Genomic DNA, 16,078 nt, shown 5'->3' on the forward strand with positions numbered 1-16,078 from the left:
GCTGGGGGTTGAGAGGCAGAAGAGTGCCAAAGAAATTATTTTAGAACAGGTAACAATACAGAGTAATTTAGATAAAGGGTAAAGGACAGTTTAGAATTCTAAGTCTAGCACATACTGGTAGCTCTCTTACCTTGGGCAATTATTCCCAGAGCCTCAGTTTCCCTGTGCATAAATTAGAAATAATAATAAGACTAATAGGGACACCGAAAAGATTTAATGAAAATAACTTTGTTTTTTTAGGATTTAGAAAGCCCCCAATAAATGATTTGGAATGATTGGGAACTAAGGAGGGAATAAAGTTTGCAAAGGGCATATTTAGTATGGCTGAATCATGAATGTGAGGTAAGGTATGAAGTGGAGTAAACCTGGAGAAATAAATAAGGGACAGATGATTAAAAAATTAAAAGGAAAATACAAAGTATTTTTAGCAAGAGTTAAACAGAAATATTTTCCTTTTAGAATGATCAGTACATCAGTGGTGTGAATAATACATCTGAATATAGTATGACCAGAAATAAAAAGACTAGTTGAGAGACATTCTCAATAATCCATAACAGAAGTCATGAAAATCTGAAGTAATGAGGTATATATTCAAGAGATGCTAAAGAAGTAGAATTTATAGGATTTAATGATGAATAAATGGGAAGAGGGAAAAAAAGGATTGTTTGTAGATGTCTGGTTTAGTAAATGGTGGTGGCACTTGCAGAGACAAAAAATACAGAAGAATTAAAAGTGATTAATTTTTTGAGACATAGTAGCCTTTATATTGTCAACTAATAGCCAGTTTCTCTCTACTTGCAGGCATTAGACAGAGTTATACCTTCTCATCACAAATAAACATAGACTATAATTTCTTCTGGCCAATTAAATAAGTGCAGTGGATAGAAATAGAGAGCAATCCCTCATCAGTGCTTTATTCTCAGTTTATGATTCTCTGCCTCTTTATACCCACACAATAACAACCACCCATGTTCCAAAAGAAGGAGCCGACATTAATATGGGGCCCTAATAGTGGAAGCCATGTTTCAGAAAAATTTCTTTTGACAACTTACAATCTGATAAAATTTTAAGTTACATACCAATTAATTACATGGATGATGTCCACAATTTTGTGGGGAAAATAATAAGCATCAATCATCCATGGCTTGAATTTTAATTCTAAAATCATAGATATTTTCTATGGTGCAGAGTCTATTAAACTATTGCTCATTAGTTCTACCTAAAAAGCAATAATTCAGACTTTGGTCTTGAAAAGTTATTCAATGTTGATGAACATTAATTACCTATACAAGAGAGATAATAATTTAAGGACTAATTTCATTGGGTTTTTGTAAAAATTAAACAAGTCTACATATGTAAAAAGATTAGAATAGTGAGTAATTAATTTAAGCACTTAGTTAATCATGCTCTCCTATTGCTTATTGTTAGGCTTTTTGTGTACCTCTTTTGTTCCTTGTATTTTTAACCCCCTCACAGAAGTCCATCTCTTTTTCCATGAACCACGCATTCTCCAGCGTCTTCTTCTCTCTCAGAACTTTATTTAGCAATTACAGTAGTACCCCCACTCATGGTTTCACTTCCCACAGTTCCAGTCACTCGCAGTTAGTCGTGGTTGATGATGGGGTGGTGTTTTTTTTTTTTAATTACCCAAGACTGAGACCAGTCTGGATTGCAGACGTTTGGATAGTTTATTGCACACAGGCTGCCTGGCAACCATGTGAGAGAGAATTTGGCTGGGGAAGAGTCTAATGTGAATGGAACATGTAGAAATGATTATAGCTCAGGGGAGAAGCTGGAACCAGAGACAATGAGAAGAAAAATAGCGTGGGTAGCGCAGTACCCATCCTTGGATAATGATGACCTTACATGACTTTGTGTTTTATCCTATTTCATTAAGTGGCGATTATGTACTTTTTGAACATCAGTTAAGATTTGGAAAACATCTGAAAGCAACAAACTTCTATTAAGGACAAAAAGTATGTAAATTTGTGCAATCCAAATTAAGTATAATGTCACATATTAAAATTACATTCTTATCTCTTACACTAGAAGAACAGATGTTTTTGGTTTTTACATATTGTGTAACTCTGTAATTTTGGAATCAACCCTTTTCGAATTTGTAACCACATCAATAACAGGAGACAATATATAGTTCTGTGGTCTTTAATGTATACATTTATTCCATTTGGCTAGTTTTGTGGTCAGTGGCCTTCTGATTTATAGAATTTCTTCTGTTTTTCTTTCCTCATCAGGTTTAAAATTAGCTATGTAGCTAGTTCATGGTAAATTCTTAAACAAAAGGCATATCTTACAAAATGCTCTATTATAAGTGTATCTTGATGATTAAGTAGTGGGTAGAGTTTTCTAAGACACTATAATCATTGAAGTTAGATTCTGGATGAAGTATAAGGAAAAAAAAGTTTAGTGTTGTAAAAGGTTGGCTGAGAGCTTACCCTTAAATAATGCATTTGTATTATCATTTCTATCTTTATGAATTGTTAGAGTGTCTATGGACTCTTTGATCTCTTAAATTCCAAGTTCATTTTGACTAACTTACTTACTCTCTTCTATTTCAAGGTAACTTTTTAAAAAGTTTCCTGCTTTTTTAAATCTGAAAAAATATTGATTTTTGGAAGCCTATCCCATGCTTTCATAGCCATCCCATACTCATTCTCCATCTTAACATTTACCCAGGAAATTCGTTTTGGAAAGCAAAGCACAAACATCTGTAGATTTGACATCAATGAAAATACCACCAAAAGATTTAAAAGTAATTGTTGTCCTGCAAGAATTTGGGTAGTTTAGCAAAATGTATTTGCTCAAATATAGAGCTTATGTCTTACCACTTAATTTTTAGGCAAGATTTTTATTCTAAAATAAACTCAAACTGATAAATATAGTAATAGGAAACTCAGATAAATCTGTTTTGGGAATGACAAAGCCAGCTGGAACTTATCTCCTCTAGATTTCTCCAACTACTCTTCAGATTTCTAAAAATTTATAAAATAAAACTTAAGATATTGAGCTCAAAGAACAGAACTTAAATATCTAATAAGCCCACATTCAATTCAGTGATTCCAGGTACTGAAATTTCTGCAGGGATTATTGGAAGTTGGCAATTCAAGTGCCCTCACTTTATAAATACTGTGCATTGAACATTTCAAACTGCTGATTCTTGCATCATAACTGGTCATTTCTAAACAAGGATTTCTAGGTTACGGACATTTAAGGACCTGAAAACTATTTTAACCCTTGTAAAAGTCAGAAGTCTAATGTGAAATGATTAACTCCAAATTTCATTCAAATATTTTGCCCATCTATTGGGAAAATATATTTTCTAATTCCTATATTTTTGCAGCTGAAAAGTAATACTAAGACTGAAAATATGATAATCTCATAGTTGGTGGTATTTTAGTTCTTGTCTCCACAGATGGGAGAAGGAGGTGAAAAACAGTATTAACTCATGTTTTTCATCAGCCCTTCCTCACTCCTCAAGTAAAAACATTGTCAGTTGGTTGAAAGCTCAAAGTACAATTTTGGTGCATTCAAACATTTACAAGTAGAATCGTTCTTCAGTTATCCCACCGGGAAACAATGTTCTTTGGACATAAACTCTCTAGAAAGAGTATTTTATTAATAGTTTGATAAGTGGCTCATTGTTACAGGTCAAAATTCTCTTAAAATCAGGCAATGTTTTCTAATGCTTTATTTTCACCAATTATTTTTCATTTAAAACTCACTTAAAGCATTCTTTGGCTATCTAGCTAGAAGTATTAATGTACTGCAAGTCATGGCTGGAGTGAAATTTTAAGTCATGATCCCTACTTCCAGAAACACAAACAGAATTTGCAAATATTCTGTATTTCTCAATGAGTACAGGTTTCTATCTGTGCTCATTGAGAAATACAGAATATCTACCTGGAAGGTTTCAGTTGGAACTATGATTTGGCTAACTTTCAACTCAGCACTTAATTTATTCATCCTTTGCCTCTCCTCCAATCTCTTTCACTTCCTCCTACTCAGCTGTTTACTGACTCATGTCATTTACTAGAATACAAACCTCAGGCACCTCAAAAATCTATATGTGTCTTGCTTTAAAAACAACTTGAATACTTGCTGAAAATTATCTCACAGTTGAAATTACTGACTATATTAAAGAAAAATTGTAGGTTCCTTTCATTTACATATTAATCAGATTTAAGACCCCAATTTTTAGAATGTGTCTACATTCCAACTTTAAGCCTTTGGTCTTTGAATATTGCTAAAACACTAGTTTTCCTTATTCACAGGGAAATAGACTTACTGCTTCTGTGTTAGCCCAAAAGCAACCACCAAGAGTGGATGAATACCAGTCTGCAGAAGTTGGTTGGGTATAAGAGTTGGTTATAAATCCAAATATTCTCTCTTTATACCATATAAGGTAAAAAATATATATGTAAACAAATCACACTGTGAAATATCTAAATTCTATAGATGACAAATGAGTGGATATAATACTATTCTCTAAAGCAGCGATTTTCAATTGGTGTGCCACATGAATTTTTAAAACATACAATACCTATTCCATCAGGAGCACAGACCTTTTTTCCCTTAGATAGTCAAATTTAAAAGATGACAACAGCCAACATAGCAATAGCCATCCAGTGTAAATAAGTCAAAATTATAACTACTTTTTTTCAGATCAGCAAAAAATATATTTTTTCTTGTGTTACAGAAGTTTAGTAATTAGTTTATATGTGCCATGCGATGAAAAAGGCTGAAAATTGCTGCTCTAAAGATCTAGATTCAGCCCAAGAGTGTGGGTTTCTTTAACACTTCTCAGCCTCTCTGTCACATCAGATCACAAGTAAGTCTCAGCACCCAGCAGCAGCTGTTGAAGTGTTCTCTGCGCAGCTCCCAGACACTATTGCTTTCCTTCAGCCTTTTCCAGCCCTCACTCCAATTCTGGTCCAGGCTCTGTTTTCTGTTCAATTCATGGTACCTTGCCATTACTGCCTCCCTTGCTCTTGGCCTTAATGTCTCCTATGGGTGTTCTTGCCCAACAGAAATCTAGAAATTCTGGCAGCAAAGTGGACACTTGGGCATTAAATGGCCAAACAGTGTTAGTGAAATGCAAGATTTCTGGTCCCAGTTGCAGTCTGTGAAGGAGTGGAATATCTCATCTTTCAACCAAAGGTTTGTTTTTCTATCTGGTTATAGGCTCTTTAATCAGAATACAGAAGTTACATTTCTCCTGTGTGGCACTCAGAAGTCATAGCCATATATATCTGCGACAGGCAAACACCCTAATGAGTGTATATTCTTTCAAAGTCACTGAAACTACTCCTGACATAGAAACTAACCTTTGGAGAAGAAGAGTCTACTCCACAAAATTCCTAGTTAGAACACAATTTTAGGCCCAGCCTCGTTTATTCAGTCACTTCAAAATATTGTTTTCATCTGATTAAAAGTCATAATGTACATTATGTACATTAAGCCTAAACAGTTTTTAAGGGTCTCTTGGTATATTCTCATCCCTCTGTTTAAACCCCATACATTATTCTCCCACTTAAGTGTCATACTTTTAAAACAAGAATAAAACCCTTCAGTGTAGACCTTATTAGGCCTTGAGATGTGCTGTTATCTCTGTTGATACCCATCTGCCTCGCCCAGCTGTCCATGCTCATACCCACATTACATTCTCAAATTCCTACTACATTCAATTTTCTCTTATTTAGGTAATGCTAAAACTTGAGAAAAGTTGACACTATTACCCTGAAAAACAATTATTTCTATTGATCTTAATTCCTATAACCTGTCCTTATATATTTTTAATTTCTAAATTTCTTAGACAATCCAAAGGGAAAACAAAAGCAAACTTATATAATGAAGCATCTAATTGTCTTCTTTTCATATATAAGATTTTTAATGAGTTAAGTGTGTTTGAATATTTAAACTTGAATAACCCTTACAAATTGTTCTCTGAATTTAAAGCAATATTTCACACAGAGCCCAAAATGTTAGAAGCTTATTTTCAATGGTAGCTTCTTGCCATTAGAATTAAAAAGAAAAATGTTCTATCAAATCACTTCAAAAGCATACATAGAAGAGCTTTAATGTAGATATCAAAAGAAATATATGGAAGAATGACATTGCAATAATAAGATATAATTGGTTACAATAATTTTCCAGCAGATTATGCAGAAGCTGACAGATACCTCGTTTATATTAAAAAAATTATCCTCTAAGCAGATTTCTATTTTCATGGTAAGAAAAATGATTGAAAATGAGGAGGTCAGTAAGTCTAAACACATAATTTATAGTATACTTGACATTTTAAAGTGATTTCAGGAAAATAAAGCTCTTTATCTACTGCACTAAATTTGATGTAACTATGTAATCATAAACAGAATTATAGACCCTTTTCAATTGACTGATAAACTTTCAACCAAGCACAAATCTCCCGACAACATCAGTGAACCTAGGGTGTCCTAGCTTCTGCTATAACATTTTGTGGGACAATAAATCTGTTCCAAAAATTATACCAAAATTGTCTTTCCTTGACTGTCAACCAATGTTGTAATGAAAAATAAGAATGTACTCTCACCCTGGCTGGTGTGGCTCAGTGGATTGAGCACTGGCCTGTGAACCGAAGGGTTGCTGGTTAGATTCTGAGTCAGAGCCCATGTCTGGGTTGCAGGCCAGGTCCCCAGTAGGGGGTGTATGAGAGGCAACCACCACACATTGATGTTTCTCTCCCTCTCTTTTTTACTTCCTTTCCCTCTGTCTAAAAATAAGTAAATACAATCTTTAAAAAATGTACTTTTGCTACAGATAACTCTTTAAATGTATAAAATAACTAATATTATCAAGTACCAAGTCATTCAAGTTTTAACTATCACTCAATTCCCTTAATATGTCCTCAGATGCAAATGTCTCCAGGACCTTTTAACAACTTAACAAACAACACTTAACATCTTAAGAAGTTTCAGTTTATCACTATTCTTTAGAAGTAGACTTAGAACTAGACACAATAATCCATGTGAGGTTTGACCAGTGAAAAATTAGTTAAGAATTATTAAGTTGATCTAGAATCCTCCATCTATAAATTTAGTCTAAGACAGCATTAGTTTTGTTTTACTAGGTGTGAGATAACAGAAATTGTGTGTGTGTGTGTGTGTGTGTGTGTGTGTGTGTGTGTGTAATTGGTCTCTGCCTCCATTTCCTGAAATGCTTGTTGTAATTAATTCCCTATGTAATAAGAGTCCTAGGAGCATCTTTTGTTCTAATATTTCACCTTTGACCCTGGTTTCTGAAACAGGTCTCCTAAATCCTTTGGAATTTCCTGGGTGATAGGAGTATCTTTTGCTCTAATGAGGAGAAGCCAGGTGGGCTCCTAGGTGGCTTCTGGGTGAGAGCTGGTCATCAGAAAGATTAATCCATAAATAGAAGTTTAGAATTTTGAGCCCCAGCCCCCCCAATTATCCAGAGGAGGAAGAGGGACTGGAAATGGAGTTAATAATTGATCATTCCTATGTGAGGAAGCCTCCAAAAAACGTATGAGGTTTGGGGAGCTTCTGGATTGGTGAAAACACCCATGTACTGGGAGACTGACATGCAGTAACTTGGCTGGGAAGAGAAGCTCCAGACCTCAAGACCCTCCTAGAGCTTGCCTTCTCTAGCTCTTCATCTAACTATTATTCATCTGTATTCTTTATTATATCCTTTAACAAAATGGTAAATGAAAGTAAGTATCTCCCTGGGCTCTGTGAGCCACTCTGGCAAAGAGAGCTTGAGGAGGGGGTCATGGCAACCTCTGATTTGTAGCCAAGATAGACAGGAGATGTGGATGACCTGAGGACCTAATACTTGTAAGAGGTATCTTATGTGGGTTGGGGGCTGTCTGGTGGGACTGATCCCAAAGTAACCTGTGAAAACTGACACTGTCTGCAGGTAGAGAGTGTCAGAATTAAGTTGTAGAATAGCTAGTTGGTGCCTCAGAATTGCTTGGTATGGGAAAACCTGCACACATCTGGTGTTATAAGTGCTGTGAGTATGGTAGCGATGTGAGAGTAAGGAGAGTCATAGGAATAAGACTGGAAATTTTCCCAAAATAGTAGCCTAGACATATATTGTTGTTTTGTGGATTTCTCTGTTAATAAAATGCTTAACTCTGTCAAAGGGCATTTAAAAAATTTTAACCTATTTTTCTATAAATGCTTTCTTAGTAGGTTAGAATTTTTTTATTTCTGACTGTGATAGACATCCATCCTTTCATATCTCCAGATCATCAAATATTGTCCCAACATCTATTATTTGAGACAACCAGTCCTCATTCCCTACCCCATTAATGTTGACTGTTTTGGAGGCAACCAATGAGTTGACTGAACCAGGAGATGGACATGTGATCCAAACTCCTTCTCTTTTTAAACTGTAATCAAACAGAAAAATATTCTTCCCTAGTGATGGAATTATGAGATGCAGTAACTGTAAGCAGTAGTGTGCCTTGTGTGAATTAAACTAGTCTGTGAAAATAAACCAATCTGTGATGAAAAGAACCACTCTGGCTATGTTCGAGATCCTACTTCCAATTGGTCTTGGAGCTTTTTAATAAATTTATTAAAAAGAAAAAGCCACTTTGACAATAAAATGAGTTCTAACCTAAATATAGATTTTTCTATCAAAAGCTTTTACTTATACCTCCCTCCTAACTTCATGCCCTCTATTAACTATTTAATGCTGCTATAACATGAACTTGGTGCCTTAAATGATACAAATTTATTGTCTTAGAGTTCTGTAAGTCAGAAATCTGACATGACTCTCACTGGCCAAAATCAAGGTGTAGGCACAGCTGAATTATACCTTCAGCTGAATTCCACTCTGAAGGCTCTGGGGAAGAAGGTTTCTTTGTCTTTTCTAACTTCTAGGTACCGTCTGCTTTCCTTGGCTCAAGGCTCCTTTCCTCCATCTTCAAAGTCAACAAGGATGCATTTCTCTGACAATTCTGTCATCTCATCTCTCTGATCCTGACCTCAACTGGGAAAAGTCTTTAAAGGACTCGTAATTAAATTGGATTTACCTGGATAATCTTATTTTAAAATCCTTAATTTTAAGCACCTGTGCAAAGACTCTTTTGCTACCCAATGCAACACAGTCACAGGTTCTTAAGCCTTAGGGATGGAAACCTTGGGTTTGGGGGCATTCTACTGCTTACCAGTAAAACAGGAACCAGCATTCCATGTCTCACATCACTCAATTCAGCAACAAAAATACACTTAACAGGAGAAGCCAGATACCCTCCGCATGAACAGAAGCATGTTAATCAACATTATTTGGGAACAGTTGTTTAATTCACAATGACTCCTTCAAAATTGTTTTTCTGAAAAAAAAATTTGGCTGGCTTTATCTTCCTTCTTCTGAAGATGAGTTTGAAGATCCTTACTGGATTTCTCTAGCATACAATCAGGATGCAATATTTGACATGTAGAATTATAAGTAGTTCCATACCCACATACTTGAAGCCTGAGGCAGCTATTATTCCCACGTATAGAGAGTAAACACAGCATCTCTCTTTGTATTACTAATGGCTTTGTTTCCCCAAGCTGCTAGCATAACATCTGCCAGGCCAGAATGCACTCTTTCCACACGCTGCCGTGGAAGCACTGCCGGCCAGATAAACAACCCACGCTTCATGTTGAAAGGGCAAATGCTTTCCAGACCCTCAGCAGGCACTATTCAAAAGGCAAAAACTTTGAGTAGTAATGAAGCTGCAACCCCTCCCCTCCCAAAACCTTTAGAGTGGTTATGGAGTTGTTGATTCTGTAATGATCTCATACTGTCTGCGATTTTATTGATTTTGTTTTTCAATAGAACTGTTAAAGACTCCAATTCTCAGATAGGCAGAATGTGGGCAGATGCTCATATGCTCACACATAGTTCTGCCAAGATATTTTTACATCTTTCTGCACTTAAAACAAAATGAAGACGTGTGTTATAGATGCGTGCTACTGGTAACCCACCAGAAGAAGAAAGGTTTTTGTACACTCATTTCCTGGATGAAGTATTGTATTAAAACAACTCTATCAAGAAAAAGTGAACAGCTCTTTCAAAATAAAAGAGATTTTCTTCCGAGTAACCTTACCAAACACGCCTAATTAGTAAAACCCATTTAAACAGCAATTTGGGTCAGCATATTCAAATGTTATCCCTGCTATTTCTAATGCAACATAAACTTCTTGTCACATTTACTGGGTAAGCATCAAAACACAAAATGCTGCAACAGCTTATGCTCTGTTGATGTTCATTCATCCACTGTGCGTCGGAAAAAGCTCATTTCAAATACGGCATGAAAGAAAGAAAAGTAAGCAAAAAACAAACTCAGAAGAGACTTGAAATAAATTGCCTCAAGAAAAACACTCAAGAAGAAAAACTGCAAAATCACAGCCTTACCTTGGGGGACTTAGGCAGACCCACAGTCTTTTCTTCTGCCACATTTAGCAGAGTTAGCTTTGCTTCTCCCACTGAGGGGTGCTTGGGGGGGCGAGGTGGGGGGTGCGAGAAAGAGCTTTCATATCTTCGCATCATGTAATATTGTTCTTCCGTGATCTCTTCAGTCAGAGCCTTGACTACAATTGACCCTGTATCCTGAGACAAATTATTATTAACTAACTGAACGGTCATATTCAAGCGGCTGACTGGAATTTCCCAGCATTCAGTGGGGTTGGCAAAGTCACTTATGAGTAGGTAAGTGTCTGTGATGGTTTCCTCCAACTGCAGTCCTGGAGTAGCAGCCAGAATGTCTTCTTCGATGAAAAGATCTCTCACAGAGACCTTCACATTGAAGGGCCAGTGGAACTGTGCACAGAGCTCAGAAATCTGGTACTGTTTCTTGTCATGGATCACCTCCACAAAGCCTCCTTCCATGTACAAAGGGAGCAGTGCTGCCTCATATGAATTTTTGAGGATTTTTTCACAGGCCAGAACGTTCACCACTTTTTTGATTCCCTCACAGAGGACTTCAGTCGTCTGTGAGTGATGCACTAGAAACTGGTCCCCAACAGACACGGATGACAACTCATCATGAAGGGGGTGGAAGGCTTTGGTGGCCACCACGTGGAGAGCTTCCTTCTCACTCTTCGCTATCTCCAGGTCATAAGCTGTTGGCAACTCCCGAGGTCGTCGCTTGAACTTGCCTTTATAGCTAGTGGGGATTAAAAAGTGTCTTTTAGGAAAATTGCTTCTAATTTCTGAAGCTAAGATCCTAGATGCCTGATACTTTTTGTGAATCACAATGGTTTTTCCAGGCTGTAAAATGCTTCTGGGGAGATGGTTTCCTTGAGGTGGTTCTATGACTTCAGCCACTATGGGGAACTCTTTACTGGTCCTTTCAGAAAGATCTTGTGTAGATAACAGCTGAAGAAACCAGTTGGCATCATAACTGTCAGTAATGTCTTTGACTTCAACATCTAAACTGGGGAGGATGCGGATTATATCCTTTTGAACTGAAAAAAAGAAAAAGAGTATGACATTTTGTGCATCCAAGTGTTGCTGTGAGGTAGAATTACACAATCTCTTGAGATGTCATACATAAACTTAATTTTAAAAACTCATATTCACGATATAACATTTCTTATATGTGACTCTCCTTTTTTCAAATTTTAAAATGATATAGATCATATATACAACCAACACCCATAAAACTGTTGCTCGGCTTAGAAAACAGACAGCAGCCAGTACCATGAAGTCCAGTGAACCTCACCAAAATGCCAGGTGTAATAGTTCTCATGATTCTAATGTTAATCATGCCCTCATTTTTCTTTATAATTTTTTCACATGTAACATACATGAATTTATGTGCTTGAGTTAATGTATACATGTGCATTTTTTCCATAAAAGGTTTATTATATTGTTTTGTTATGTTCTTACAGTCCAGGCAATATATGTAAACTTATCTTAGAAGACAGTTTTGGTTCATGTAAGACTTTCCCTGCACAAGGCCCAAGACAACAGTTTATCATGGGCCATATAGTCACTTGCAAAATCATGGGATATAAGTACTAGTGTTAATCAGGCCCTCATTTTTCTTTCAGTTATTTTCTTTCTATAGTTATTTTTTCCTGCTGATGCTACATTAACATCTGGATATAAAACAGTGGCAAAGGGTGGGCCACAGTCAGAGGAGCCCTAGGTATGCTGGGGGTGGGTGCTCACCAGTGTGCTCTTTGCCTGATGTGTCACTGGGGACAGTGAATCTCTATATTTTTTTCAAGAGCCCACTGTCCCAGAACTTTTTATGTGGGACTATGGAGACATTTAAAAACATTCTTGCATTGATATAACAAGAAACATTGAAATTAAGAACAAACTGACAACAACCAGAGGAGAGGTGGGAGGGGATAATGGGGAAGAAAGGGGGCAGGGGTTCCAGTAACAACTATAAAGGACCCATGAACAAAACCAAGGGGTGGGTGGGATCAGGTGAGTGAGGTAGGGATGGCTGGGGTGGGGGGGGGTGCAGACAACTGTACTTGAACAGCATTTAAAGAAACAGTTTAAAGGGGATATTGGGGACAACTGGGGAAACTTGAATTATGGACCATATGTCAGTAATGTTACTAAATTAATGTCGATGCTTTTAGGAAATATAATGGAGATGTGAGTATGTAGAAGGCTGTCCTTATTCTTGAGAGATGCGTGCTGAAACATTAAAGGATGAAGTGTTATGAAAAAAATAAAAAAGAAAATTCCTGCATTAAAAATAGTTATCTGTTGTCATTAACAGGATATTACAATGATTTATTTTTTGACATCTTCCTACCACAATGTTTTATAGTATTTTCATGACCCACCATTGTGTCCCAACATCTCCAGGCACCCTCTGTCAGTATCTTTTTTCCCTTGTATGCTTTTGAAAATGAGTAACACAGAAGATAGGACTTCTTTTTATAAAGTGTTACTTATATGATTATATCTTATATTATTAACCATTCATGTAGCATCTGAAAACCATAACTCTATATACCTTGTGTCACATTACCTGCACATTTTGTGTACAAAGTTCTTGAAGACATGAAATGAAAAAACTATTATTTCCTTGAATATAAAAAAGAAAAAAATCATGCCCTGGCTGGCGTAGCTCAGTGGATTGAGCGCGGGCTGGGAACCAAAGTGTCCCAGGTTCGACTCCCAGCCAGGGTACATGCCTGGGTTGCAGGCCATGACCCCCAGCAACCGCACATTGATGTTTCTCTCTCTCTCTCTCTCTCTCTCTCTCTCTCTCTATCTCTATCTCTATCTCTATCTCTTTCCCTTCCCTCTCTAAAAATAAATAAATAAAATCTTTAAAAAAAAAAAAGAAAAAAATCAAAGCTTGTCTGTAGGCTGAAGGTTGGTAAAAAATGTAAAAATTCTTCATTAATGAAAGAGAGAGGGGCTAAAAGGATATTTCTTATCTTTATCAATTCATTTTACAGGATTTAGCATATGCACACTTTTGAGACTGGTGTCACACGCTTCTCAGAAGCCCAGGGTAATTCTAGTAACTTTAAAATTTCAGTTATTTAGATCCAAATGAATTAGGTTTAAGAATTGGAGAGCTAGCAACAGACAAGCTCATGACATTTGTCAGTTGAGGGAGCAGCTAGACATTGGTGGAACAGATGTTGTGAGGAATGTGTGGGACTCCCAGGCTGATCCATCAGAACACAGACACCCTAATGTGAACTGGATCTCAATCTGTATCTGGGCACATGGTGTGTGTTGAGGGCAAGAAACTGTCTTAATAACGTAGGAGGACTTTCCTGATGCCAGAGAAAGCTTCCAGACCAAGCTATCTGACCTCTGTTAAGTTTTTGCTGTTATGGTTTCCAATTCCTGCCCTGTTTTCAGTATTTCCAAATACACTAACAGTTTGCTAGCCTATCTCATCCTGCTAGATTTATCAGCAGCATTTCACAGAGTAGATTTCACTTTCTCCTTTTTGCATATTTGCCTCATTTACTTCTTTATCTTACTTATGATTCTTCTCAATTTCTTTTATGGTTTCTTCTGTCTATATGCCACCCATTTCTTCCCCACCCCTTCACACCTTTTCATGTGTCTTGGTTCTCTTCCTTTCTCTATCCACACTCACGCCTACTGTAATTTTACAGTCTCAAGTCTTTAAGTACCATCTGCATGCAGATGACTCCCCAGAGTATATCTCTAGCCAAATATTTCTCCTGCACTCCAGATATCTACTTAGGATCTCTACTTGGATATCTAATAGATGTCTCAAGATTAATGTGCCCAAATGAAAATTCTCATCTTCCCAATCAAAACCTAGTCTATTATATGTTGCTTTTTTTCTATCTCAGTTATTGAAGACTTCTTTCTCCTTGTTCAGCCCAGAGATCTCAGAAATATTATTGCCTTTTCTCTTTTTCTAACACCTAACATCCATTATATAGGACTACCCTGACCTATGTAATGGATGTTAGGTGTTAGAAAAAGAAAAAAAGCAATAATATTTCTGAGATCTCTGGGCTGAACAAGGAGAAATGTATTGTATTGCAATGGCTTCTGAACCAGTTTTCTTACAGTCAAATCTGAATAGGCCAGCCAAAATTTGTTCAATGTTAAATTGATCATGTCTGTCTTCTGCTTATAGACCCACAAGGGTAGGCCCTTTCATCCAGAATAAAAGTCGATACCCTTTCCATAGTCCGAGGTACCTCTTGGATCTCAGCTCAGTGCTGCCTCCCTGACCTTGTTTTTAATCAGGCCCTTTCTTTGCATGGCATGTTTCATTGCTAAAAGATAAATCTTTTGGCCAGCTATATTTATGGCACTTCCTCTTGTTCTGCTTCAAGTCTACTTAACTTCATCTTAAATGAGATTTGCTCAATAAATACTTGCCATAGACTGAACACTTTTGTTCCCTTAAAATTCATATGTTGAAACCTAATCTCTAAAGTGCTTGCATTAGGAGGTGCTACCTTTGGGAGATGGGTAGGTCATGAGATTAGTAGCCTGATGAAAGAGAGCCCAGAGACCCTCTTAACCTGATCCCGTGTGAGGACACAACGGGAAGATGGCTGTCTATGAAACAGGAAGCAGACCTTCACCAGACACCAGATCTCCCAGCATCTTGATCTTGAATGTCCCAGTGTCCAGAATGATCAGAAATAAAGTTCTGTTGTTTATAGGCCACCCAGTCTATGGTATTTAGTTCTAGCCAATTAATGGATTAAGAAAGTGTTTTAATTAAAACTGTAACTGTATCTGTCCCTTGCCTGCTCTGTTTCTTTATTTTCCATGTTACCCTTCACCTTCAATCCTTGCATATAATTTGCTTATTAATTATTACCATTGATTATTGTTTGTTTCCCTTGATTGGAACATATGATTCACAGGGACAGGAGTCCTTGATTGTTTTGTCAAACCATCTATCCTCATGTTCAGAATGGTGCCTGGAACATTGTAGGCACTAAATAAATTGAATGAATAAAAAATAATTGCAAAACAATGTCCGTGATTGAGCATTAAAGGATGTGATCCAGTTAACATGTGAAATTTCATTGGAAAGAATTAGTTTCTGTTACTAAAACTCCTGCTATACATTACCTAATATATTCTATATTTTATATAAAACATGGCCCTTTAGGTTGTAATTTATCTTGATGGCTTATTAACTGCAATAAATAATTTATCATTTGGTTTCTACAAGAGAATAATCTGGACATTTTAGAGTGTAACAATAATCATGATGCATATGCTTTGAGAGAAGATTCAACACAGGGAAATAGCACATACGATGAAAATCAAGAGCTCATCTTAGATCCACCAGAGAACTGAGGTCCAAAGGCAAACCATCACCTCTGAAACTAGAGATAGGTGAACACAGAGAGTTACGGTTTTTTGGAAACAGAAACCTCTGCTGGAGCCATCAACTGATGAAGAACGCTTTAAGAGTAATTAACTAATTGTTGGAGACTGAGCATGGACAAGTAGGAGAGAGAAAATTTCTGGATGGCCACGCTTAGGGGGATTTCCCCACACTTTGCTGAGTTTACTTCAAAGAACTGCACCAGTTTCTCAGGATAAAGTTCAAAGAAAAATC

At 36.8% G+C, this 16,078-nt stretch overlaps 1 protein-coding gene across 2 annotated transcripts in view; it reads right to left on the reverse strand.

Annotated features, from left to right (window-relative positions):
* Positions 1-16,078, reverse strand: part of THEMIS (thymocyte selection associated) — a 167,817-nt gene that overhangs the window by 70,045 nt on the left and 81,694 nt on the right. For both annotated transcript variants that reach the window (XM_045844246.1, XM_045844245.1), the window contains exon 4: positions 10,429-11,480. In XM_045844246.1, the coding sequence (XP_045700202.1) occupies positions 10,429-11,480 (1,052 nt within the window). The remainder of the gene's footprint in view (positions 1-10,428; positions 11,481-16,078) is intronic.

The sequence above is a fragment of the Phyllostomus hastatus genome, unplaced genomic scaffold, assembly GCF_019186645.2.
Source record: "Phyllostomus hastatus isolate PE091 unplaced genomic scaffold, TTU_PhHast_1.1 phas_contig_40, whole genome shotgun sequence".
Classification (NCBI taxonomy): Eukaryota; Metazoa; Chordata; class Mammalia; order Chiroptera; family Phyllostomidae; genus Phyllostomus; species Phyllostomus hastatus.